Genomic DNA, 25,435 nt, shown 5'->3' on the forward strand with positions numbered 1-25,435 from the left:
CTCTCTTTCTACTACACTCCAGCAAGTACAGGCCTAGACAATCAAACATTCCTCATACATTAACCCATTCATTCCCAGGATCATTCTTGTGAACCTCCTCTGGACCCTCTTCGATGCTTTTATATTCAAATGCTCTCAAAATGAATGCTAACATTGCATTTGCCTTCCTTACCATTGACTGAGCCTGCAAGTTAATCTTTAGGGAATCCTGCCCAAGGACTTCCAAGCTCCTCTGCACCTCTGATTTCTGAATTTGTCCCAATTTAGAAAATAGTCTATACCTTAATTCCTTTTATCAAAAGCATGACCATGCATTTCAATGTGCTGTATTCCATCTACTAATTGTTTGCCTATTCTCTTAATCTGTCTAAATAATTCCTTCTGTAGATTCACTGCTTCCTCAACACTGCGTGCCTACCTTTGTATCATCCACAAACTTGGCCGTGAAGCCATCAATTCCATTATCTAAATCATTGATATGTAACATGAAAAGAATTGGTCCCAACATCAATCCATGCAGAACACCACCACTATCAAGCAGCTGATCAGAAAAGACCCTCTTCATTCCCACTCTTTGCCACCTGCCAGTCAGCCAATCTTCTATCCATGCTAGTATATTTCCTGCAATACCGTGGGCTCTTGTTTAGTAGCCTCATGTGCAGAACCTTGTCAAAGGCCTTCTGAAAATCCAAGTACACAACATCCACGGTCTCTCCTTTGTCTATCCTGCCCTTTAGTTCCTCAAAGAAATGGACCAGGGTTGACTAATGTTGAATCAAGACACCAGGATCCAGTCTGGTCTGGCCAGTCCCTCACTGCTACTAATTCCAATTTCAAAGAGCTCTTTAAAAGAGACATTGCAAGCTTGATTTTTTGAACTATCAACTTTGCTCAACCTTCCAAATTTTACAGATATGTGAACTTGAGATAAAGCTGATGCTTGAAAAATATCGTTTTTGAGGATAGACAGCTAAACAATTTCTCATCCTAATTCACAGACTGGGAAACATTTACCCTTTGGGATATCCACACAAAGTGTGGATGGCTAGCATTTTGGAGAAAACACTTTCTTTTATAAATTTTATTCAGAGAAGTCTACAGACTTGCTTTTGAAGTTTACTGGTCAGATTTTAAAAAAATACAACCTTTTATATATAATAAATAGTCCTGAAGAAGAATCTCAGCCCAAAACATCAACTGTTTGGTTATTTCCACATAGGTCTTTCTAACGTGCTGAGTTCTTCCAGCATTTTCTGTATTTTGATTTGCATTAAATTTAATGTCTTCTTTTTTACTTACATCATTTCAAACAACATCAACAGTTACAGGAGATAATTTAGTTCATCTAGTCTGTGCTGATCTCTGGACCATGTGCTTTTGGTGTCACAAAAGTACCTGCATGAAAGAAAATCTATCTCTTATTGTTGGAATTCAAAAGAGTTATAGAAAAGTGCAGCACGGAGACTGGTTATTTATATCATTTAAACTGCCTACTCCCATCAATCTGCACTGGGACCACAGCCCTCCATACCCCTACCATCCATGTACCTACCCAACTTCTCTTAAACATTGAAATTCAGCTTGCATACAACTCGTGCTGGCAGCTTATTACATATCCTCATGATCCTCTGAGTGAAAATGTTTCACCTCATGTTTCCCTTAAACTTTTCACTTTTCACCTTTCACCCTTAATCCATGATCTCTAGTTGTAGTCCCACCCAACCTCAGTTAGAAAAGCTTGCCTGCATTTACCCTATCTATACCCCTCATAATTTTGTATATCTCTATCAAATCTCCTCACAGTCTTCTATGTTCCAACGAATAAAATCCTAACCTAGTCAATTTTTTCCTTATAACTCAAGTCCTCCATACCTCGCAACATCCTTATTAATTTTCTCTGTACTCTTTCAATCTTATTTTCATCTTTCCTGTCAGTAGGTGACCAAAACTGCACACAATACTCCAAATTAGGCCTCACCAATGTCTTATACAACTTCAACATATCTCCTGTACTCAATATTTGATTTTGATTTATGAAGGCCAATGTGCCCGAAGCTTTCCATCTACCATTTTTCACCCCATTTTTCCAGTTGGTCCTTCTGCCATGGTAGACTTCCTTGCTGTTTACTACACTCCCAGTCTTGGTGTCATCCACAAATTTGCTGATCTAGTTATCCACATTATGATCCAGATCATTCATATTGATACAAAGAGCAACTGACATAGCACTACTCCCTGTGGCACTCCACTAGTCACAGGGCTCCAGTCAGAGAGGCAATCAATTACTGAATATTGGCAACCATGCCCAGATCTACCCCTTGGTGAATAACAGCATACACGTTTCACCAATCTAAATAATATCCAATCTCTACTTCATGTTCAAAGCCAAGTTCTTATCCATGTAGTTAATTTTTCTTTTTATTTCATGGTCTTCAGCTTTTCTGATGAACCTACTTTGTTTAACCAGAAAATTCAACTGCTAGCTTCAGAAAATTGAAGTCAACTGGTCAAAAATGCTGTTTCATACATAAGCAGTTAGAAGTTAGATATCAATTCTTTGTACACCTCTCTATTCCAGGGTTAAAACCACTAATGATGTTATGCAGAGGAGTCCTGACATGTGATGTCATCTGACAGGAAGAGACAATAATTAATAATTACACAGATTTATTAACAGTATCAAATAGATTACCATTGTTACACACAGGATAAATGCATCATACATTAAGGCAAAATACAGGGACAAATTCATATTTCCTCAAAACATAGTAGGAGCCATTTTGCACGTCAAGGGTTATGTTAGCTCTAACAGCTATCTCATTCCCCACTAATTTTGCTTCTGATCTATATTCTCTTTGTCCCATCAGATTTCACCACCTATCTCTACACTCAGAGCAATTTGGAGTGGCCAGTACTTAACTTGCATACTTTTGAGATGTGGGGAGAAGCCACTGCACCCAGAGAAAACTCATGTAGTCTTGCCTGTTCTTCTATGCAAACTCCACACAGAGGTCAAGGTTGAGCCTGGATCACAGGCGTACAAGTCAGCAGCTTCACTACCTATACTACAGATCAGAATTTGAAACTGCAATTTCAAAGTTTAGCAGGTCACCAAGTTGCTATAAACTAATGAACATAAGTATAAAAATCAAATATCAAAAACAGGATATAATGAAATAAATTCACCACATCATTATCATCAGATATTACTTACACATATATTAGTCACCAGCCAATGTCTCCAGTGACGGAATACAGGATTGCTCTTGCTTGGAGCATCAGGATCCACCATTATCAGCACATACATCATGCCCTGTTCAAGAAACAACGGGACACAATGAAAAGATCCTACTTTATAACAAACACATCACTAATCGCTAAATTACAATCCTATGACTCAAACACTAAAGTTAACAGGACCGGATGAACCACCGTAATCAAAGGAGCAAATAAGTGTTTTTTTTTAAAACCGATGAAGTACTATAGTCTGAGAATATCAAAATAAATGAATGGGTGTAGAGATAAGAATAGATTTATATTGCAATGCCATCTGCAGAATTTGCTCGTAACCGTTATAATGAATAATAAGCTTTTCACATCCCCTAAGAATCATAAACCCATGCTGCCTTGTTGATCTGCAACTCACTTTCCATCAGCCTGTCCAAAAGAAAAGTAGATCTCCAAATATCTAAGAAAATAATGAAATAAATAGTGTTTTCAAGCAGATAATCCAATTCTGGAATCAGAAATGTAATGGTTTAAAAATAATAATGTTATGTTCATTAACAAGACTGTAGTTGACCTTTCAAAGGAATAAGAGTAATTCTTGCAATTAGGACACTTTAATTTTAGCTTGTTTGCAAAGGTCTGAAAGGCATCCTTTCTCTACGTTGCCATTTCTTTTTAAATACATTCTATATTTACTCAGAACAGTCAAAGAATTTATATTTCAAGTTGGATTTTGTCAGTTTTACCTTCCCTCCACCCAATGATAAAATGCCTATCTTACAATTGGTAGGCATCAAAGTGAAAAGCAAAGACTGTATCAACTGTATGTGCAACATCAGTATATTTCTTCATCTTTCTGATTCTTCTAGCCATGTTTCTTGTGGTTCTGATCTTTGAAAGACATCCTCAATCACATCAACCTTCTCCTTCCCTATGCGCTCCCTAACTGCATGTGGCAAGAAAAATAATGTATTTTCTTTCTTTTCAAGGTTGTTGAGTGAGACATTGATTTAAGTGAAAGAAAATTGTTGAAAACGCATCAAGCCGTGTGAAACATTAATCCAATTTTTTTCTAGTGGAAGATGTCATAAGCCCAAAAGTATGCCAGTATTGATTAATATTCAAATATAATTAGATCTGGCTAGTAACTACTCTGACTGGCATTTGATCATAATGTCATCTCTTAGTATAGTTTACTTGCCACAGTGTCATTTAATCAAAATAATCGTGAACAACTCTTCGCTCCCATTAAATAACACTATAAGTTTATCATTTGACTATTTCTGATGAAACATTTCCACCATAATTTTACAAGAAATCAAAACAAGCTGAAAGGTTGTATAATTTAAGACATAATTAGTGATAAAACTTGCATTATTTTTCATCAAAACAGGGGCTTCAATATTGGAGATTTGAACATTACTCCAAATTAGCATCAAACGATCCACACAGTACTTATCATTGAGATTGGGCAAATGGTACAACATGTCTCAACTCTGTTCAAGAGAAACTTGGACATCTTGGGTCAACCGAAAACTAATGCTACAAACAAACATCTCCAATGTAGTGTTTTGTCCAGAGTGTCAGCAAATTACTGAGATTAAATCTGGTGTAGCGGATATTCTAACAGACCAATGCTGGCGACCTAACATGGGTTGTTATCCTTGAATGAAGCGCCCTCTAATCAATCCAAGTATAAAGTTCCAAAAAGTTGAAAAACTATGTTTGATATTTTAATAACAACTAGCAAAACATACGACCTTCAAGCAATAAAATGAAGCGCAATTAAACAGAATTAAGGGGTCAACAAAAAATATGACATCATTGTACTCCTGTACTAAACTAAATTGCACAGAACAAAGCACTTATTACCTTTGCCTTTACCATGCCCCCCACCCACGTGACTAGTTACCAATAAAAATGTGCAACAGAGAATAGAATGCAGATAGCAAATAGACACATGCATTCTACAACTGGCGTATATAAGACCATAAGACTAGGAGCAGAAATAGGCCATTTAGCCCATCGAATCATGGCTTATCCTTTTCTCCCCCCCCCCCCCACCCCGCCCCACTTCCTCAGCCCCACTCCTGGCCTTCTGCCGTAACCTTTAATGCCGTCTAATCAAGAACCTATCAAGCTCAGCTTTAAATACACCCAACAACGTGGCCTCCACAGCAGCCTGCGGTAACAAATTTCATGAATTCACCACCCTTTGGCTAAAGAAATTTCTCCACATCTCTATTTTAACTGGACATCCTTCTATCCTGAGGCTGTGCCCTCTTGTCCTAGACTCCCCACCATGGGAAACATCCTTACCACATCTACTCTGTCTAGGCCTTTCAACATTCAAAAGGTTTCAATGAGAATCCTCCCTCATCCTTCTAAATTCCAGTGAGTACAGACCCACAGCCATCAAATGTTCCTCATTATGATAACCCTTTCTTTCCCAGGATCATCCTTGTTATCATCCTCTGGACCCTCTCCAACGTCAGCACATCTATTCCTAGAAAAGGAACCCAAAAAGAATTTCTGGATGTATATTGTATAAATTTCTCTGACATTACATGTACCTATTGAAACCGATTGAAAACTGTTCACAATAGACAAGGTGAGGCCTCACCAGTGCATAATAAAGCCTCAACATCACATCTTTGCTCTTGTATGCTAGATCTCTTGAACAGAATGTTAGCATTGCATTTGCCTTCCTCACCACCGACTCGACCTGCCAGTTAACCTTCAGAGTGTTCTGCATAAGGACTCCCAATTTCCTTTGCATCTCAGATTTTTGGATTTTCTCCCCATTTACAAAATAGTTCGCACATTTATTTCTACTGCCAAAGTGCATGACCATGCATTTTCCAACATTGTATTTCATTTGCCACTCTTTTGCCTGTTCTCCTAATGTGTCTAAGTCCTTCTGCAGTCTACCTGTTTCCTCAGTACTATCTGCCCCTCCACCAACTTTTGTGTCATTTGCAAACTTGGCAAAAAAGCTATCTATTCCATCATTGAAATAATTTATATACAGCATAAAGAGCAGTCCCAACAACGACCCCTGCAGAACACCACTAGTCGCTGGTAGCCAACCAGAAAAGGATCCTTTTATTCCCATTCACTGCCTCCTACCAATCAGCCAATGCTCTAACCATGCCAGTAACTTTTCTGTAATGCAATGGGCTCTTAACCTGGTAAGCAGGCTCATGTATGGCACCTTGTCAAAGGCCTTCTGAAAGTCCAAATATACAACATCCACTGCATCCCCATTATCTATCCTACTTGTAATCTCCTCAAAGAACTCCAACAGGTTCATCAGGCAAGATTTTCCCTTAAGGAAACTATGTTGACTTTGTCCAACCTTTTCCTGTGTCACCAGGTACTCCATAACCTCATCCTTAACAATTGACTCCCAACACTTCCCAACCACTGATGTCAGGCTAACTGGTCTATAATTTCCTTTCTGCTGCCTTCCTCCTTTCTTGAAGATTGGAGTGACATTTGCAATTTTCCAGTCCTCTAGCACCATGCCAGAGTCCAAAGATTTTTGAAAGATCATTATAATGCCTCTCAAACTCTAGCGCTACCTCTTTCAGAATCCTAGGATGCAGTTCATCTGATCTGGATGACTTAGGTCTTTCAGCTTTTTGAGCACCTTCTCCCTTGTAATAGTAACTGTACTCACTTCTCTTCCCTCACACCCTTCAACATCTGGCACATTTCTGATGTCTTCCACAGTGAAAGACTGATACAAAATACTCATTTAGTTCATCTGCCATCTCCTTGTCCCCGTTATTACTTCTACGGCCTCATTTTCTAGCGGTCCTACATCCACTCTCATTTCTCTTTTATTTTTTACATACTTGAAAAAGCTTTTACTATCCACTTTGATATTGCTTGCTAGCTTACTTTCATATTTCATCTTTTCCCTCCTAATGATTTTTTATTTTCTCTCTGTTGATTTTTAAAAGCTTCCCAATCTTCTATCTTCCCCCTAATTTTTGCTTTGTTGTATGCTCTCTCTTTTGTTTTTACATTAGCTTTGACTTCCCTTGTCAGCCACGGGTGTACTATTTTACTATTTGAGTATTTCTTCATTTTTGGAATACATCTGTCCTGTCCCTTCCTCATTTTTCCCAGAAACGCATTCCATTGCTGCTCTGCTGCCACCCCTGCCAGCATCTCTTTCCAATTTACTTTGTCCAACTCCTCTCTCATACCACTGTAATTTCCTTTACTCCACTGAAATACTGCTACATCAGACTTTACTTTCTCCCTATCAAATTTCAAGTTGAACTCAATCATACTGTGATCTCTACCTCCCAAGGGTTCTTTTACCTTAAGCTCCCTAATGATTTTTGGTTCATTACATAACATCCAATTCAGTCTAGCTGACCCGGTAGTAGGCTCAACAACAAATTGCTCTAAAAAGCCATCTCGTAGGCACTCACCAAGCGCACTTTCTTGAGATCCATTAGTTTTGACACACCTTTTCTATTTCTCCATTGTAATCCATGGCCCACATCCCAGCTACAGTTGGAAGGTCTGTATATAACTGCCATCAGGGTCCCTTTACCTTTGTAGTTTCTTAACTTACCCACAGGGATTCAACATTTGATAATGCAGGGAATTGAGAAATTCAGTAAACAATGCTTCCAATGCTAAAACAATATATGTCAGCTCTAAATTTGAAGGAACATTGCTTCAATGATGTTTTTAATTGTACAGACTTCAAAAATAAAATACTAGTCAAAGTGACAATCTGAAACATTGTTCCAGTCATGGTAAATGAAGGTTTTTGTCTGACACCAAATCACAGAGCAATCAAAAAAAACCCTGCCATTGACAACGAACCAGCATTTGAATAACACATAATGAGTGCTGTGCTCCTTCTGTGACCTCCTGAACTGTTAGCCAGTCTGTAGCTTTACAATGGAATTCAATACTTTTTCAAGGGAAGAATATGGAAATATGAGAATGGTCCAAAAGGTACACATTTTATCTTACTTATGAACAATTAACTTCATAATTTGGAGGTTATTTTCTATATATGGAATTAAACATCTAATATCTTTCAAATATAAATTTCAGGTTAAAAGATAAGGCATCTCCATTTTTGTTTGGTTGACCAAATATTCTTGTACTGATCATATGAATGATTCCGAGCTGCAACAACAAAGGCCAATAATATAATTTCTTTTCAAATAAAACACTATCAATTGAACGTAAAAATCTTCTCCTGGCAGTGAGAAAACACCAAATATTTTACCAATATGGAATTGTGCTGTATGAAGTCAAAACATTTTATGGGCACAACATATTGTGTTAGTAAAACTTCACAGTATTAATAACTGACTGTCAGCAATCTGTTAAACCATATGATGGGTTGATCATTTGACTTCAAACACTTAGTTTAGCTCTTCTTGTGCTAACAGGACTAAAGAAGACTTGAAAAAGTACCTTTCAGTACTCCATAATTAATTAATTCTTAATCAGTCTCCATCTGAATTTTTAAAGGTCTTTATTTACAAAATAAAATTATTCACAGTAATAATCTACCATAACTATCATACTATGCTACACATTTTCTACCTGAGGCACTTGATTGAAACTTTATTGATATCATATTGGCCTGTGGTTTAACAGAAAGTTATTTATCAACAATTATTAAAGCAGTAATGAACTCCAGGTTGTTGGGCTCATCAGTCCATTGTTTCCACAAACCATGAATAGTAAATTATCCTTCCATCTCCTCAACATAATCCATTCTTCTACAATTGTTCTCAGACCCAATTACTTTGTACAGCACTTACGACTCATCTTTTGCAGTATACAGTGCAATACTGACTCACTGCTCTCCACTGTGAGAAGTGGAGAGCTTTGAGACCTTCCTGGTGGGGGATGGAGGTATATAGGGACTGAACATCCATGGTGAAAGGCTCCATCTTCCTCTCACCCCAACCCTCCCCTTTCCACTGACACCACCAGCATCCCCCTCTCCCCCTGTGATCCCAGCTCTCATCCATGCCGGATCTTTACTATCCCTTCCAACCTTCCACTCTCTGAGGCAGAATGCTCTGTCCTCAGTAAGGGCCTTACCTTTGTCCCCCTTTGCCCACACCCCAGCGAGTTCCGCGTACGCCATGACACCGAACTCTTCTGCCGGCACCGTCTTCGAGCGTACTTTTTTGTCAGGGACTCTCCCAACCCCACCAATGACTCTTTCTCCCATCTTCAATCCTCCTCCTCTTCATGGACACCCTGCTCTGGTCTTCTGCCTGCTCTGGATCTCTTTATCGCTAACTGCTGTCAACCGTCTCGACTTCACCACACCTTGTTCCCATTCCAACCTCACTCCTTACAAACGCTCTGCTCTCCACTCCCTCCGCACTAACCCTAACCTTACTATAAAACCCACCGATAAAGGGGATGCTGTTGTAGTCTGGCGTACTGACCCCTACCTTGCCGAGGCACAGCATCAAATTGCAGATACCTCCTCTTATTTACCCCTCGATCATGACCCCACTAAGGAGCACCAGGCCATTGTCTCCCATACCATCACCAACTTTATCAGCTCAGGGGATCTTCCATCCACTGCTACCAACCTTACAGCTCCCACAGCCCACATTTCCCGTTTCTAACTCCTACCCAAGATCCACAAACCTGCCTGCCCAGGTAGATCCATTGTCTCAGTTTGCTCCTGCCCCACCAAACTTATTTCTGCATACCTCGACCCTGTTTAATCCCCCGTTGTTCAATCCTTTCCCACCTAAGTTCGTGACACTTCTCATGCTCTGAATCTCTTCAATGATTTTACGGTCCGTGGCCCCCACCACTTTATTCTCACCATGGATGTTCAGTCCCTATATACCTCCATCCCTCACCAGGAAGGTCTCAAAACTCTCCACTTCTTTTTGGATTCCAGACCTAACCAGTTCCCCTCTACCACCACTCTCCTCTATCTAGTGGAATTAGTCCTTACTCTTAACAATTTCTCCTTTGGCTCCTCCCACTTCCTCCAAACTAAAGGTGTAGCCATGGGCACCCGTATGGGTCCAAGCTATGCCTGACTTTTCGTTGGCTTTGTGGAACAATCCATGTTCCAAGCCTATACTGGTATCTGTCCCCCTCTTTTCTTTCGCTACATCGACAACTGCATTGGTGCTGCTTCCTGCACGCATGCTGAGCTCATTGACCTGGTCGATTTCCGACACCTCCCTCCCCTTTCTTGATCTTTCTGTCTCTATCTCTGGAGACAGCTTATCTACTGATGTCTACTATAAGCGTATGGACTCTCGCAGCTATCTGGACTATTCCTCTTCCCACCCTGTTTCTTGCAAAAGTGCCATCCCCTTCTCGCAATTCCTCTATCTCCGCCGCATCTGCTCTCAGGATGAGGCTTTTCATTCCAGGATGAAGGAGATGTCTTCCTTTTTTAAAGAGAGGCTTCCCTTCCTCCACCATCAACTCTGCTCTCAAAAGCATCTCTCCTATTCCACACACGTCTGCTCTCACCTCATCCTCCCACCACCCCACTAAGAATAGGATCCCCCTTGTCCTTACCTACCACCCCACCAGCCTCCAGGTCCAACATATAATTCTCTGTAACTTCCGCCACCTCCAACGGGATCCCACAACCAAGCACATCTTTCCCTCCCCATCTCTTTCTGCTTTCCGCAGGGATGGCTCCCTATGCGACTCCCTTGTCCATTCGTCCCCCCAATCCCTTCCCACCGATTGCACTCCCAGCACTTATCCTTGTAAGCGGAACAAGTGCTACACATGCCCTTACACTTCCTCCCTCACCACCATTCAGGGCCCCAGGCAGTCCTTCCAGATGAGGCAACACTTCACCTGTGAGTCGGCTGGTCTGATACACCGTGGCCGGTGCTCCCAGTGCGGCCTTCGATATATTGGCAAGACCCAACGCGGGCTGGGAGACCGTTTCGCTGAATACCTACACTCTGTTTGCCAGAAAAAGCAAGATCTCCCAGTCGCCACACATTTTAATTCCATGTCCCATTCCCGTTCTGATATGTCTATCCATGGCCTCCTCTACTGTCAAGATGAAGCCACACTCAGGTAGGAGAAACAACACCTTATATTCCGTCTGGGTAGCCTCCAACCTGATGGCATGAATATTGACTTCTCTAACTTCCGTTAATGCCCCTCCTCCCCTTCACACCCCATCCCTTATTTATTTAATACATTTTTATAATTTTTTCCCCTTTTCTTCCTCTCTTTTTTCTCCCTCTGTCCCACTCACTATAACTCCTTACCTGCTCTCCACCCTCTGGGCTCCACTCCCCCCTCTCTCTCTCCCCAGGCTTCCCGTCCCATGATCCTCTCCCTTCTTCAGTCTGATATCCCTTTTGCCAGTCAACTTCCCAGCTCTTAGATCCACCCCTCCCCTCCTGTCCTCTCCTCTCATTTCGGATCTCCCCCACCCCCTCCTACTTTCAAATCCCTTACTATCTCTTCTTTCAGTTAGTCCTGATGAAGGGTCCCCGCCCAAAACATCAACTGTATCTCTTCCTATAGATGCTGCCTGGTCTGCTGCATTCCACTAGCATCTTTTGTGTGTGTTGCTTTAGGTTCCTTCTGCAAGTTTTTAAAAGCTTCCCAATCGTCTATCTTCCCACTAACTTTGGCTTCATTGTATGTTCTTTCTTTTGCTTTTACTTTGGCTCTGACTTCACTTGTCAGCCACGGTAGTGTCCTTCCATTCGAAAATTTCTCCTTATTTAGAATATATCTCTCTTGCACTTTCCTAATTTTTCACAGAAACTCCAGACATTGCTGCTCTGCTGTCCTTCCTGCTAGTGTCCCTTTCCAATCAACCTTGGCCAGTTCCCCTCCCATGCCATTGTAATTCCTTTTTCCACTGAAGTACCAGCACATTTTAGTTTCTCCTTCTCAAATTTCAAAGTGAACTCGATCATATTGTGATCACTGTTCCCTAACGGTTAGAAATATAGAAACATAGAAAACTTATGGCATAATACAGGCACAACAAAGCTGTGCCAAACATGTTCTTACCTGAGAAATGACCTAGGTTACCCATAGCCATCTATTTTTCTGAGCTCCATGTACCTGTCCAGGAGTCTCTTACAAGGCCCTATCGTATCCGCCTCCACCGTCGCCACCAGCAGTCCATTCCACGCACTCACCACTCTGTGTAAAAAAATTACCCCTGACATCTCCCCTGTACCTACTTCCAAGCACCTTAAAACTGTGCCCTCTCATGCTAGTCATTTCAGCCCTGGGGAAAAGCCTTTGACTATCCACATTATCCATGCCTCTCATCATCTTATACACCTCTATCAGTTCACCTCTCATCCTCCGTCGCTCCAAAGAAAAAAGGCAAAGTTCACTCAACCTATTCTCATTAAGCATGCTCCCCAATCCAGGCAACATCCTTGTAAATCTCCTCTGCTCCCTACCTATAGTTTCCATATCCTTCCTGCAGTGAGGTGACCAGAACTGTGCACAGTACTCCAAGTGGGGTCTGACCAGGGTCCAATATAGCTGCAGCATTACCTCTCAGCTCCTAAACTCAATCCCACGATTGATGAAGGCCAATGCACAGTATGCTTTCTTAACCACAGAGTAAACCTGCGCAGCAGCTTTGAGTGTCCTACGGACTCGGAGTCCAAGATCCCTCTGATCCTCCACACTGCCAAGAGTCTTACCATTAATACTATATTCTGTCATTATATTTCACTTACCAAAATGAACTACCTCACAGTTATCTGGGTTGAACTCTATCTGCCACTTCTCAGCTCAGTTTTGCATCCTATCAATGTCCCGCTGTAACCTCTGACAGCCTTCCACACTATCCACAACATCTCCAACCTTTGTGTCATCAGCAAATTTACTAACCCATCCCTCCACTTCGTCATCCAGGTCATTTATAAAAATCATGAAGAGTACAGGTCCCAGAACAGATCCCTGATGCACACCACTGGTGAACGACTGCCAGAATATGACCCGAATAAAACCAGTCTTTGCCTTCTGTGGACAAGCCAGTTCTGGATCCACAAAGCAATGTCTCCTTAGATCCCATGCCTCCTTACTTTCTCAATAAACCTTGTCAAATGTCTTGCTTGAAGTCCATATACACAACATCTACTGCTCTACCTTCATCAATTTGTTTAGTCACATCCTCAAAAAATTCAATCAGGCTCGTAAGGCACAACCTGCCTTTCACAAAGTCATACTGATTATTCTTAATCATATTATGCCTCTTCAAACATCCATAATTCCTGCCTCTCAGCATCTTCTACATCAACTTACCAACCACTGAAGTAAGACTCGCTGGTGTGACGAGAATACACATAAATTAAGATGTTTGCTGGCCTGGGCTAGCACCAGTGGCATCAGCAGTTTGGTCTGCCACCTGTCCTCAGGGGAGGGGAGGCACACAATGAAGCAGCATTTGGAGGTGTTAATGAAGGAGCCATCAGTCTGGGTATTGTCAAGATCGGCTCCCCCTTTGAACCCTGAACTGTTTGAAGTGATGGACAGGCAATCTGGAGATGTGTAATGAAGGGACGGGAGAGAGAGCTGTCTAGAGCAGCTCCCCTTTTGAACCCTGAACTGTTTGAAGTGATGGACAGGCGATACCCCAGCAGGGGGATAAAAAGGGACAGGTTCACTAAGGCAGGACACACACGACACCCGAGGTAACGAGACCCTGGAAGCGGTGCGCCTCTCACAAGTCAGTGGGAAGTACCGGGCCATAAACGCACAGGGTGGAAAGGTACGATCAGCGGGAACCCGGTGTGTGTCCACCCTCGCTTGGGTGCCGGGTTCACTGCAGAGGATCGACCGCATCTGGAGGAGGGGTCACAGTCGGTGACCTCAGGTGACATCACAAAGGACTCGCCCGAAAGCTGCTTGTGAGCAATATCGCAGGTCTGTGAGTGGAAGCCGTTTTGAATGATCAGTCGTTCTCGTTCTCTCTCTCTCCCTCCCCCCACATTGTCCATCGCCATGGCAACGATTACTGCGAACTGAACTAAATTGAACTGGACTTTGTGTCACTTTGAAATTGGTCATTTACCCCTAGACAACGATAGGGCTTGATTGATCCTGTTATCTTAATTCTGTGCACGTGTGTTTATCATTGCTGAACTGTTGCATTTATTACCCTTTCGATTACTGTGTTGCTTGTTTCTTTAATAAAACTTTCTTAGTTCTAGTAATCCAGACTCCAACTGAGTGATCCATTTCGCTGGTTTGGCAACCCAGTTATGGGGTACGTAACACTGGTCTATAATTTCCTGGGTTATCTCTACTCCCTTTCTTGAATAATGGAACAATATCCATAATCCTCCAATCCTCCGGAACCTCTCCCATCCCCATTGATGATGCAAAGATCATCACCAGAGGCTCAGCAATCCCTTCCCTCGCCTCCCACAGTAGCCTGGGATACATCTCGTCCGGTCCCAGTGACTCATCCAACTTGATGCTTTCCAAAAGCTCCTGTACATCCTCTTTCTTAATATCTACACGCTCAAGCTTTTCAGTCCACTGTAAGTCATCCCTATAATTGCCAAGATCCTTTTCCGTAGTGAATACTGAAGCAAAGTACTCATTAAGTACTTCTGCTATCTCCTCCAGTTCCATGCACACTTTTCCACTGTCACACTTGATTGGTCCTATTCTCTCATGTCTTATCCTCTTGCTCTTCACATACTTGTAGAATGCCTTGGGTATTTCCTTAATCCTATCCGCCAAGGCCTTCTCATGGCCCCTTCTAGCTCTCCTAATTTCTTTCTTAAGGTCCTTCCTGCCAGCCTTACGATCTTCTAGATCTCTATTATTACCTAGATTTTTGAACCTCTCATAAGCTCTTCTTTTCTTCTTGACTAGATTTACAACAGCCTTTGTACACCAAGGTTCCTGTACCCTACCATCCTTTCCCTGTCACATTGGAATGTACCTATGCAGAACTCCACGCAAATATCCCCTGAACATTTGCCACATTTCTTCCGTACATTTCCCTGAGAACATCTGTTCCCAATTTATGCTTCCCAGTTCTTGCCTGATGGCCTCATATTTCCCCTTACTCCAATTAAATACTTTCCTAACTTGTCCGTTCCTATCCCTCTCCAATGCTACGGTAAAGGAGATAGAATTGTGATCACTATCTCCAAAATGCTCTCCCACTGAGAGAGCTGACACCTGACCAGGTTCATTTCCCAAAACCTGATCAAGTACAGCTTCTCCTCTTGAAGGCTTATCTACATATTGTGTCAAGGCACCTTCTTGAATACATCTAACAAACTCCACCCCATCTAAACCCGTCGCTCTAGGGACATGCCAATCGATATTTGGAAAATTAAAATCTCCCACCAAGACAACCTTGTTATTATTACACCTTTCCAGAATCTGTCTCCCTATCTGCTCCTCGATGTCCCTGTTACTATTGGGTGGTCTATAAAAAACACCCAGTAGAGTTACTGACCCCTTCCTGTTCCTAGCTTCCATCCACAGAGACTCCGTAGAAAATTCCTCCATGACTTCCTCCTTTTCTACGGCCATGACACTATCTCTGATCAACAGTGCCATGCCCCCATCTCTTTTGCCTCCCTCCTTGTCCTTTCTGAAACATCTAAAGCCTGGCACTTGAAGTAAGCATTCCTGCCCCTGAGTCATTCAAGTCTCTGTAATGGCCACAACATCATAGCTCCAAGTACTGATCCTCGCTCTAATTTCATCCGCTTTGTTCATAATACTCCTTGCATTAAAATAGACAAATCTCAAACCATTGGTCTGAGCGCATCCCTTCTCTATCACCTGCCTATCCTCCCTTTTGCACTGTCTCCAAGCTTTCGCTATTTGTGAGCCAACCGCCTCTTCCTCCGTCTCTTCAGTTCGGTTCCCACCCCCCAGCAATTCTAGTTTAAACTCCCCTCAATAGTCTTAGCAAATCTCCCCGCCAGAATATTGGTTCCTCTGGGATTCAAGTGCAACCTGTCCTTTTTGTACAGGTCACTCCTGCCCCAAAAGAGGTCCCAGTGATCCAGAAACCTGAATCCCTGCCCCTTGCTCTTGTCCCTCAGCCATGCATTTATCTTCCACCTCACTCTATTCCTATACTCACCGTCATGTGGCACAGGCAGTAATCTTGAGGTGACTACCCTTGTGGCCTGGCTTCTCAACTTTCTCCCTAACTCCCTGTAGTCTGCTTTCAGGACCTCCTCCCTTTTCCTGCCTATGTTGTTGGTACCAATATGTACCATGACCTCTGGCTGTTCTCCTTCCCACTTCAGGATATCATAGATGCAGTCAGAAACATCCCGGACCCTGGCACCTGGGAGGCAAACTACCATCCATGCTTCTTTCCTACATCCACAGAATCACCTGTCTGACTCCCTAACTATAGAGTCCCCCATCACTGCTGTCATCCTCTTCCTTTCCCTACTCCTCTGAGCCACAGGGCCAGACTCTGTGCCAGAGACACAGCCACTGTTGCTTTCCCCAGGTAGGCCGTCTCCCCAACAGTACGCAAGCAGGGCTACTTATTGTCAAGGGGTATGGTCACAGGGGTGCTCTCTGGCACCTGACTCCAGCCCTTCCCTCTCCTGACTCTTACCCACTTATCTGTCTCCACAGGCTCCGGTGTGACTACCTGCCTATAGCTCCTCTCCATCACCTTCTCCCTTTCCCTGATCAGACTGGTGCATCTTCAGTTCCCTAACATGGTCCCTAAGGAGCTGCAGCTTGATGCATCTGATGCAAATGTGGCCATCCAGGAGGCTGGGAGTGTCCAGGATTTCCCAGATTTGACACTGAGTACAGAACACCGGCCTCACACACATTCTTCCTGTCTGTATTCTACACAGGCAACCTACCTCGCCTCGACCTGTTATCGCCAAAGCCCCGTTGAGCCAAAATCTTTCTACTCTGTCTCCCTGTACTCTGATGCCAGCTCCTCTGACACCTGCTCTATAAGTTGTCTCCTTTTAAACTCTCCTCACCGGCTGACGTCCATGAGCTTGCGCAGTTATGTCCCGATCAAACCGCTGAAGAAATAACCTTCAGGTTATTAAGGTTCCTTAACCTTAAGCTCTCTTATCACCTCCGGATCATTGAACAACACCCAATACAGCACAGCCGATACCCTTTTGGGCTCAACAACAAGCTGTTCTAAAAAGCCATCCCTTAGATGTTCTACAAATTCTCTCTCTTGAGGTCCAGTATTGGCCTGGTATTCCCAATCCACATGTTAAAATCCCCAACGATTATCATGACACTGCTCTTCTGACACGCCTTTTCTATCTCCTGCTGTAATTTGTAATCCACATCCCGGCTGCTGTTTGGAGACCTGCATACAACTGCCATTAGGCTCCTTTTACCCTTGCTATTTCTAAACTCAACCCATAGAGACTCTACACCTTCCAATACTATGTCATCCCTTTCTCATGATATGATATTATTTCTTATACACAGGGGCACACCACCCCCTCTGCCCACTAACCAATCATTCTGATACACCATATATCCTTGGACATTCAACTCCCAATGGCAGTCATCCTTTAGCCAAGTTTCAGAGATGGTTATGTCATTCTTGCCAATCTATAGCAGAATTTCAAGATCGTCCATTTTATTTCTTATGCTGCGTGCATTCAAATATAACACTTTCAGATCAGTATTTGTTGCTTTCTGTTTTAACTGCACCACGCCTTCATTGCCCTGTAACTAATCCTACTGGCTGTGATTATGCCTCACCTCCTGCCTGCCCTTTCTATCTCTGTTGGACACTATCTCTGACTTATTTCTGTTTTCTCCTTCCTCAGCCCTATCACTCCAGTTCCCATCCCTCTGCCAAATTAGTTTAAACCCTCCCTAACAGATCTATTAAACCTACCTGCTAGGATATTGGACCCCTTTGGGTTCAGGTGTAATCCATCCTTGTTGTACAGCTCGTACCTCCCTCAGAAGATGCCCCAATGATCCAGGAACCCAAAGCACTGCTCCCTACACCTGTCTCTCAGCCACGCATTAATATGCCTGCTTATGCTATTCTTGCACTCATTAGCATGTGGCATAGGCAGCAATAATCATGAAATAGCAATAATAATCGAAAAGTGAAGATGATACGTGATTTGTAAATTATTGCATTTACATAATATAGCCATTTTTCCTTAGAGAAAGCATAGGAAAGATGTTAAGGAAATAAGCTTAGACAAGTTGCTGTTGACAAAAGCTTGGGTAACTTTCTCCTTGTCATCCTAAGGACTGCATAGAGAGTAACTCCAATGTACCAATGGTCATGGGTATTAAGTAAAATCGTAACAGTTGCAATTAAGCAAACAGCTCTAAACAAAATTATGTTAGTTTCCACAGTATTGTTGCAACAGCAATTCAAACATGTGACTTTCTCATGACCTAAGTATCATGAATGCAGCTAAAGTTTTGTTCTATAAAGTATTAAGACAAAAGAAAGCCATTCAGCCCCTTAACCACTACTGCACCATTCCACTGAATCACAACTATTTCATGCCATAACTTAATTTACCTTATGTACCACTATTTCCTGAAATACTTAACAAACCTGTGGATATCATTCACTTAAACACCAAACATTCCATACTCCACAGTTATTTAGGAAGACAAGTTAATAAATGTTTACTTGTGTGGCCTAAGTATTTTCTGATTTTACTTCAAAATGGTCAGCTTTAATTTTAATATGGTTTCCTTTACTTGGCTTTCTTGCCAAAGGAAATTGTTTCATCACACCTACATTTTTAGCATTTCATTTGCTCCAATGCCCTACATATCTCTCAGTAAGATAACATAAACAGGGACCGTATATTTGTCCTTTAAGATTTAACTCCCCAAGCCTTGGTATTTTTCTGGTGAATACAGGCTGTACATTATTGAGTACATTTCTCAGTTCACCTTTCTTGAGGTATGGGATCTAAAATAGATCTCACTGTTCCAAGCACTGACAGACTGAACTACAACCTGACTGCACTTTGTCTCCTAATTTCCTTAATGGCCAATATTCCTTAAACTCCGATTTGATTTGTATACACTTTTAATTATTTTAATGAACAATGGCAATATTCTTTGATTCTTTTCTTTTATCTGAATTCCCAGTTTTGGAAAGCACTTATAATTTTTTATTTGCTCTAAAGCTAACAAGTTCAAACCTCTTTCTTTAAAGTCCATTTTACAGTGTTATACCGACTCATTAATCTGCTTATATCCCTTTAACTTCCAGCACCTATTTTCAATACCTACTATCCCCAATATTTTAAATTAATACTTCACATCTTCTTTAAAATATGTTAATTATGACCTTGTTTCCTCCATTGATACACACAAGAAGATTGACTTACTATTTTCATCTAAGCCTCACAGCATTCAACTCAGACCTCATGATCCAGCACTTTCAACAGAAAAATTAATGAGGTAGAAAAAATGAACTGTGAATTTTAGAGTTGTAAAGTTCATGGTTTGGGGCAAAAATAAACTACAGCTCTTTCAAAAGGGAATTTTTTTTCATAGAAACACCATTCCTTTTCTGAAATCATCAGTTGAGTTCCTGACCTCAGCTTGAGAAATCTTCTTTCGAAAGATGGGAAGCAGAGACAAGATATATTCCTTTAAATGAGATATTACAATTTGAGTTTTCAGGGACAAGGGTTCAAGTGATTTCAGAGAAGCACTGGCACTAGAATGTTACACCGTAAAATTAATTTCTTGCTGGTAAATAGTATTGATTCTTTTTTGGGAAAAAAAATTACTGAAAAAGTTACAGCAGTTTAACTTCATCTACTTTTGTACTGGATTTACCAAAGAAAACAAGTAAATATTTAAACATGAGGAATTCTGCAGATGCTGGAAATTCAAGCAACACACATCAAAGTTGCTGGTGAACGCAGCAGGCCAGGCAGCATCTCTAGGAAGAGGTACAGTCGACGTTTCAGGCCGAGACCCTTCCCACTTTTAAATCTCTTACTAGCTCTTCCTTCAGTTAGTCCTGATGAAGGGTCTTGGCCCGAAACGTCGACTGTACCTCTTCCTAGAGATGCTGCCTGGCCTGCTGCGTTCACCAGCAACTTTGATGTGTGTTGGTTAAGCAAATATTTATACTATTTACATCATGAATAAATGGAGACATTTTTATCCAAATCAGAAATTATGAAACTCTAAAGCATGAAATCCCCTTTCATGTCTTGTAAAGCAAGGGATTTCCTTTCAGTTCTACCTAAATGTACTTTAGCTCCAGTCCAGTACAATGCAATTTGTTTTATCAGTTTGCTCAACTTTATCTCTTTCATAATGGAATCTGAAATTATCAACTACCAAGAGCAACAATTTTTCATGGTTTCTTTATGATAAAAATCTAACTAATATTCAATTAAAAATGGTATGTCATTTGCCAGGAAAGGTATGAAAATATCCTGGTGAAAATTATGAGATTCTGCAATGTTTTCCATGTTTAGTTCACAAAATTCGATCAAGTACATCTGATCACAAATCATGCTTCCACTAATAATATGCCTTCTGTGGGACATACCATGCAATCTCATCAATTTCTGTGCAATCCTTGCAGTGAGAAATATGTCCAAGTATATCCAAGGCAAATTTTCATTGGGCATCCACAACTCAACGAAAAGTTAACAATGCTGTCTTCTTCAAATTAGTTCAATATTGAGGCAAGCTCTATGAGCAGTCTTGGCCTGGTATCCTGAACCTAACTCAAGGAGGTGCCTTTTAATCTACTTACTTAATCGCTCTTCCTCAGGTTCCCTACATCATTTCATGTCACCAACACAAATATCTCCCACCTCTTGAAACCCATTACCCCCGCCCAAATTTCCAACAGTCCCACCAACCCTTTCTTAAAGATCTGATCCCCCAAGTTTAACAACGATCCCAAGTCCCTGACTCAGCAACTCCGAATTCAACCAATTTAGTGTCCCCTCCTCCAGTTCACCAATTGCCAGCTACTCTTTGCATTCAACAGCCGACGCTACTCACTATTCAACCCCAGTGATTTCCATTCTTTCACTGATCAACTCCCAAAGCACTAACCGCACCTTTTCATCACTCGTTACACAACCCAGTAATCCCACCACCACCAGGTCCTACCACATCTCACCCATGTTCATTTACACACACCACAGCCGAGTAGCAACCACAGTTACAGAGAAAATACCTCAATTTCCACAATGGCAGCCAGGGAACTGAATAAGTAAATCAAGGATTTTGAAAAAGTTAACCTCATAACAATGGGCAAAAAACTATTGGATTTTCCCACATAATTATCGGGAATGCAGCACAAGATTTTTTTTATTACCTCAACCCCTCCCAGAACACAGGGATCCAAACTGACTTTCCAGCAATTTATTTGCATTTCCATCAGTGCAACTACACAATTAGGTCATCTATATCTTGGAGAAACCACACACAGATTGGGAAACTATTTATTCAAGATACCTCCATTCAGTTTGTGTGGGCAACGAAGGGATTCCAATCACTTGCATTTTCCATCCTAGACCGACATTCACCTTTTCTTTTCTGGCAATTGAAGGGTTCAAACAAACCCTAGCATAACCTCGAGGAACAGCATTTCATCTTCTGAGCATGCTCACTGCTGTCCTCAGATCTTTATATTAAACTCAACAACTTCAGGTAACCAACTTTTCTGTTGTGTCAACACTGACCAACTCTGACACGAGGTCGTTTACAGTGCCTCTGAAAAGTATTCACCCTCCCCAATTGGGAGTTTTCATGTTTCATTGTTTTACAACATTGAATCACAGTGGACTTAATTTGGCTTTTTTTTATACTGATTAGCAGAAAAAGACTCTTTCATGTCAAAGTGAAAACAGATCTCTACAAAAGTGATTAACACAAACCATCATTGGTGCAGTCAAATGGTTTTAGAAGTCACATAATTAGTTAAATGGGGATCACCGTGTGCAATCAAGGTGTTTCAATTGATTGTAGTAAAATACACCTGTAGGTCAAACTGCTGGTGAGTTAGTGTCCTGGCAAAATCTACACCAAGAAGACAAAAGAACACTCCAATCAACTCCATTAAAAGGGTTATTGAAAAGCACAACTCAGGAGATGGATACAAGAAAATTTCCAAGTCAGTGAATATCCCTTGGAGTACAATTAAGTCAATTATCAAGAAATGGAAAGAATATGGTACAGCTGTAAATCTGCCTAGAGTAGGTCATCCTCAAAAATTGAGTAACTGTGAAGGGGACTAGAGACCTAAATAGAGGAGTATGAGCTTCAGTGGCTGAAATGGGAGAGACAACAACTTCACTGAGAGTGGCAAAGAAAAAACCACCATTTAAAAAAAAACTCATGTGAAATCTCAGCTAGAGTTTAACAGAAGGCATGTGGGAGACTCTGAAGTTAGCTGGAAGAAGGTTCTATGGTTTCATGAAACCAAAATTGAGCTTTTGGCCATCAGACTAAATGCTATGTTTGGCATAAGCCAAACACTGCATATCATTAAAAACATACCATCCCTACTGTGAAGCATGGTGGTAGCTGCATCATACTGTGGGGGTGCTTCACTACAGCAGGCCCTAGAAGGCTTGTGAAGTTAGAGAGTAAAATGAATTTGACAAAATATATAGAAATCCTGGAGGAAAATCTGATACAGTTCTCCTGCAGACTGCGACTTGGAGAAGATTTGTTTTCCAGCAAGACAATCACCTTAAACATAAAGCCAAAGTTACACAGGAATGGCTTAGAAACAACAAAGTTAATGTCCGGGAGCAGCCAAGTGAGAGTCCAGACCTCAATACGATTGAAATTTTGTGGCTGGATTTGAAAAGGTTAGTTCACTCACAACTCCCATGCAATCTGACAGAGATTGAGCAGTTTTGTAAAGAATGGGGAAAATTTGTGTCTGGATGTGCAAAGCTGATGGAGACCTATCCACACCAACTCAAGTCTGTAATTGCTGCCAAAGGTGCATCTAATAAATACTGACATGAAGGGGGTGAATACTTATGCTATCAATGATTTTTTGTTTTATATCTGTAATTAATTTAGATCACTTTGTAGAGATCTATTTTCATTTTAACATGAAAGAATCTTTTTCTGTTGATCAGTGTCAAAAAAGCCAAATTAAATCCACTGTGATTCAATGTTGTAAAACAATAAAACATGAAAACTTCCAAGGGGGTTGAATACTTTTTATAGGCACTGCATTAGCAACATTACTTAATTTTTCTCATATCACAGTTGACACTTGGTCTGAATTCTCTTTCAAATTAATTTTCCAGTATATGCTATGGTCTACATCTCACAGTCCCAGCAGTGTCTGTTGTTTATTTTCACCTCTCTCTTGCCTATTCATTTCCTATGCACTCCCTTCCAGACAGATCAGTGGTGACTAACAAGCATTCATCATCCTCTCCCACACAGCATCATTTGAATTTGTAACACCTGGGCAATCCTAGTCTCCATCTATCACAGATCTCTGGAATTTAAAACATGTTTTTCTTCTGTCATAAATAGAACCATAGAACATTACAGCACAGAAACAGGCCTTTTGGCCCTTCTTGGCTGTGCTGAACCATTTTTCTGCCTAATCCCACTGACCTGCACCTAGACCATATCCCTCCATACAGCTCTCATCCATGTACCTGTCCAAGTTTTTCTTAAATGTTAAAAGTGAGGGGGACTTCCAGTGAGGCATGAAGCAAGATGGCAGCACAACACTGAGCACTGACATATAACCCTCCTTTTTCAAGTTCTTTAGGGCTCATAGACGGTCTTAATACAAGGTTGAGTTGGAGAAAGATCTAACTAAAGACATGACCTCAAAAAAAAGATCCAAAGTCAACCAGGAAACAAGATACCAGCAGACGACACCAAGCAAGCAATTCATCAGAGGAAATAGTTATGCTAATTAAGCAAACAATGGCAACGGAGGTAGAATCGCTGCAAGAAACGGTAGCCCACAAGCTAAGGGAGTTGCTGGAAAAGGCTCTCGACCCCATACAGAAGCATATGGCAGAGAATGGCAACATTCTCCGGTCATTAAAGAAGTAAGCGGACATTCATGCTAAAAAATTTAGCACAGTCTTCAACAAAACAGACAACATTCAGGTCTGCTTACGCAAGAATGAGGAAGTTACTAGCTCCTGTCTTGCGAGGTGACTAAGATATGGAAGAAGCTAAACGGCTTGGAGGGCAGATCCAGGAGAAACAATGTGTGGCTGGTCAACTTACCGACAGGCGCTGAGGGCGACGATCCAAGAGGTTACCTCCAGGAGATGCTGCCTAATTGGATTTCAGCACTCAAGAATTCCCACAGCACTCCATTGAGATCAATAGGGCACATAGGATCTTTTCCAACAACACCTCAAGACTGCGGACCATGGTTTTTAGGCTTCCACAGGACACCAACTGGCAAGCTATCCTGGAGGGTGCAAGAAAAGCCAAACCTACTCTCCCTCATGGCACCCAGCTGCAGTTCTTCGCCGACTACAGCCCCGGCATGATGCAGGAACAGCAGGGATACAAGGAGATCCACGCTAAGCTTCGACAGAAGGGGATCGACTCGTTCTTCATATACCTGGGCGATTTTGAGAGTGAATATCAAGAGCATGAAGATGTCCGTTTAACTCGGCAGAGGAAGCGCAAGAAGCTCTGAAATCATTGGTGCTGGGAGATATGGAAGAAGACCCTGGGCAAAGTCCACACACCCCTTGGGAGGAGATGGAACTGCATTAAGAGCTCAGACTAGCCTGTATGCGCAATCTAACAGGCACAGGCAAGTTAACGTCCTAGATGTGAAGTTTTCTGGTTATTCTTTTCTTGGAAAGTCAATTGTTGCACTTTTGTATTTAGTTAATTAAGGGGCCAATTTGTTTGAGTATTGCAGGTCAGAGTTTTAAGGTAATGGCTCAGTTAACTTGTTAGTACAAGGATAACATGGTAAGGTGATACAACTCTGCCTAGATTTACCTTTTATCTTTTACTTTCTAAGGTGATAGTCAATATACCCAAATGTCATACTTCATCAAGAACGAAGCTGAAAAACAGCAGTTTGTTCTGAGTAACTTTAGAATGTTATGTCTCCAGTAGACTTGATTACGTTCCTGGGCGCCAGATAAGACGTCACTGGCGCCATCACTAAGTGACGGTCTATTAAAGCCACAGTTTCTCGCAAAACCCCTGTTGGGGTCTTGATTATATGTTATACATACTA

The 25,435-nt window shown here is 41.6% G+C and overlaps 1 protein-coding gene across 1 annotated transcript in view; it reads right to left on the reverse strand.

Annotated features, from left to right (window-relative positions):
- The window catches only part of LOC140201813 (phosphatidylethanolamine-binding protein 4), a 462,510-nt gene that overhangs the window by 292,117 nt on the left and 144,958 nt on the right, over positions 1–25,435 (reverse strand). The window contains exon 4 of the mRNA XM_072266504.1: positions 3,215–3,313. Within this exon, the coding sequence (XP_072122605.1) occupies positions 3,215–3,313 (99 nt within the window). The remainder of the gene's footprint in view (positions 1–3,214; positions 3,314–25,435) is intronic.

The sequence above is a fragment of the Mobula birostris genome, chromosome 8, assembly GCF_030028105.1.
Source record: "Mobula birostris isolate sMobBir1 chromosome 8, sMobBir1.hap1, whole genome shotgun sequence".
NCBI classification, from domain to species: Eukaryota; Metazoa; Chordata; class Chondrichthyes; order Myliobatiformes; family Myliobatidae; genus Mobula; species Mobula birostris.